Raw genomic sequence first — 1,294 nt, 5'->3', positions numbered from 1 at the left:
TAATTAATTTTTATCATTATTATTATTGATATTCTTACTATTATCATTACTATTATTATTATCATCATCATTATTACTATTGTTATTATTATTGTTAATATTATTATTATTATCTAATTCTTATTATCATTATCACTATCATTATCATCATTGTGATTGTTATCATAACTTTTAAAATCATGGCACAACATAGGAATTTTCAAAGAAATAACAGTGCGGTGACTAGGTAGTGTAATTTTGTAGCAGTAATGATCTGTTACACATATCAGTTGGATTCACACAAAGGCGAAAGATAAAGCGAAAGATAAAGTGGTTTATGATAAAGCTTAATATCATAATATATAAGGCACATTGATATTGATGACCGTTGATCAATACAAGAATACTAATGATAATAAATAATAAACGAAAAAAAATAAAGTGCAGGTTACAAGACACAGATACAAGTAACACATTTCATAATGAGTGTGACATGACACAAAAACAACTACATCGTAGAGACAGTAACATGACAGACAATACATGATATGTAATGTGACATTGCATAGTGAGCGATATGGAGAAAAGAGATATAACTCGAGGAGTGGCACTACAAAGGGAATGGCATAACACAAAGTGGCACTGCGAAGAAGGTGACATGCAGCGATGTTGCACGGCACAGAAATTGGTATCCCAGAAAATTGGATGTCTCGGGAATGAAATAGAATAGAAAGTGACATTGCACTGAAGGTAAACACAATATTCACTAACCGACGCCCAAAAAAGCAAAGAAGACGAAGGCAGAAGTGCTCTTGCTGACCTCCATGCCGGCTGTTAAAGTCAAGGTCAGGAAGGTCGGAGCTAAAGGTAGACAAGACAAGCCTAGGTTCTACAGTGAATCATAAACACGGCCGTTCGGAGCACCCTTTCGGCACTCGTGTAGACAGGCAGTCCGCAGCACCCACACCCTTCCCTCGACTCTCACAAACGAACAGGTTGGCATCTGGACAAAGCTGTTGGTCGCTTTTCCGTAGCTGCATTTCCGCCGTTCTCTAAACATCTGAGGAGAAAGAAAACTGCTAAATATGAATATTGAAACATACACTATCATAAACGGATGAATATTAGATTACAGCTAAATCTTTTCTTAATAAGATAAAACGATAATAGCGTAATACAACAGTACTGAAATGAAACTTGATAGATTAAAGAAACCAGTGCTAGCATATCCATGCCACTGGTTGTCAAGCGTTTGGTTATTGAAAGTATTGGTTCGTTGCACTTCCTTTGTCAGATCGGTTGACGATGGCATTTT

The 1,294-nt window shown here is 36.1% G+C and overlaps 1 protein-coding gene across 8 annotated transcripts in view; it reads right to left on the bottom strand.

The window, feature by feature from the left end:
- LOC125029773 (tyrosine-protein phosphatase Lar-like) overlaps nucleotides 1–991 on the bottom strand; it is a 15,534-nt gene extending 14,543 nt beyond the window's left edge. For 2 of the 8 annotated variants that reach the window (XM_047619909.1, XM_047619911.1), the window contains exon 1: nucleotides 751–990. In XM_047619909.1, the coding sequence (XP_047475865.1) occupies nucleotides 751–805 (55 nt within the window). In that variant the 5' untranslated portion in view covers nucleotides 806–990. Of the gene's footprint in view, nucleotides 1–750 lie in introns of all 8 variants that reach the window. The other 6 variants (XR_007115226.1, XM_047619910.1, XM_047619907.1 and 3 more) reach the window with 6 other exon arrangements.
- Nucleotides 992–1,294: the final 303 nt, after the last annotated feature.

The sequence above is a fragment of the Penaeus chinensis genome, chromosome 10 (genome assembly GCF_019202785.1).
Source record: "Penaeus chinensis breed Huanghai No. 1 chromosome 10, ASM1920278v2, whole genome shotgun sequence".
In the NCBI taxonomy this organism is placed as follows: domain Eukaryota; kingdom Metazoa; phylum Arthropoda; class Malacostraca; order Decapoda; family Penaeidae; genus Penaeus; species Penaeus chinensis.
Note: the sequence above shows the minus strand (reverse complement) of the source record. Positions and strands in the feature narration are given on the sequence as shown.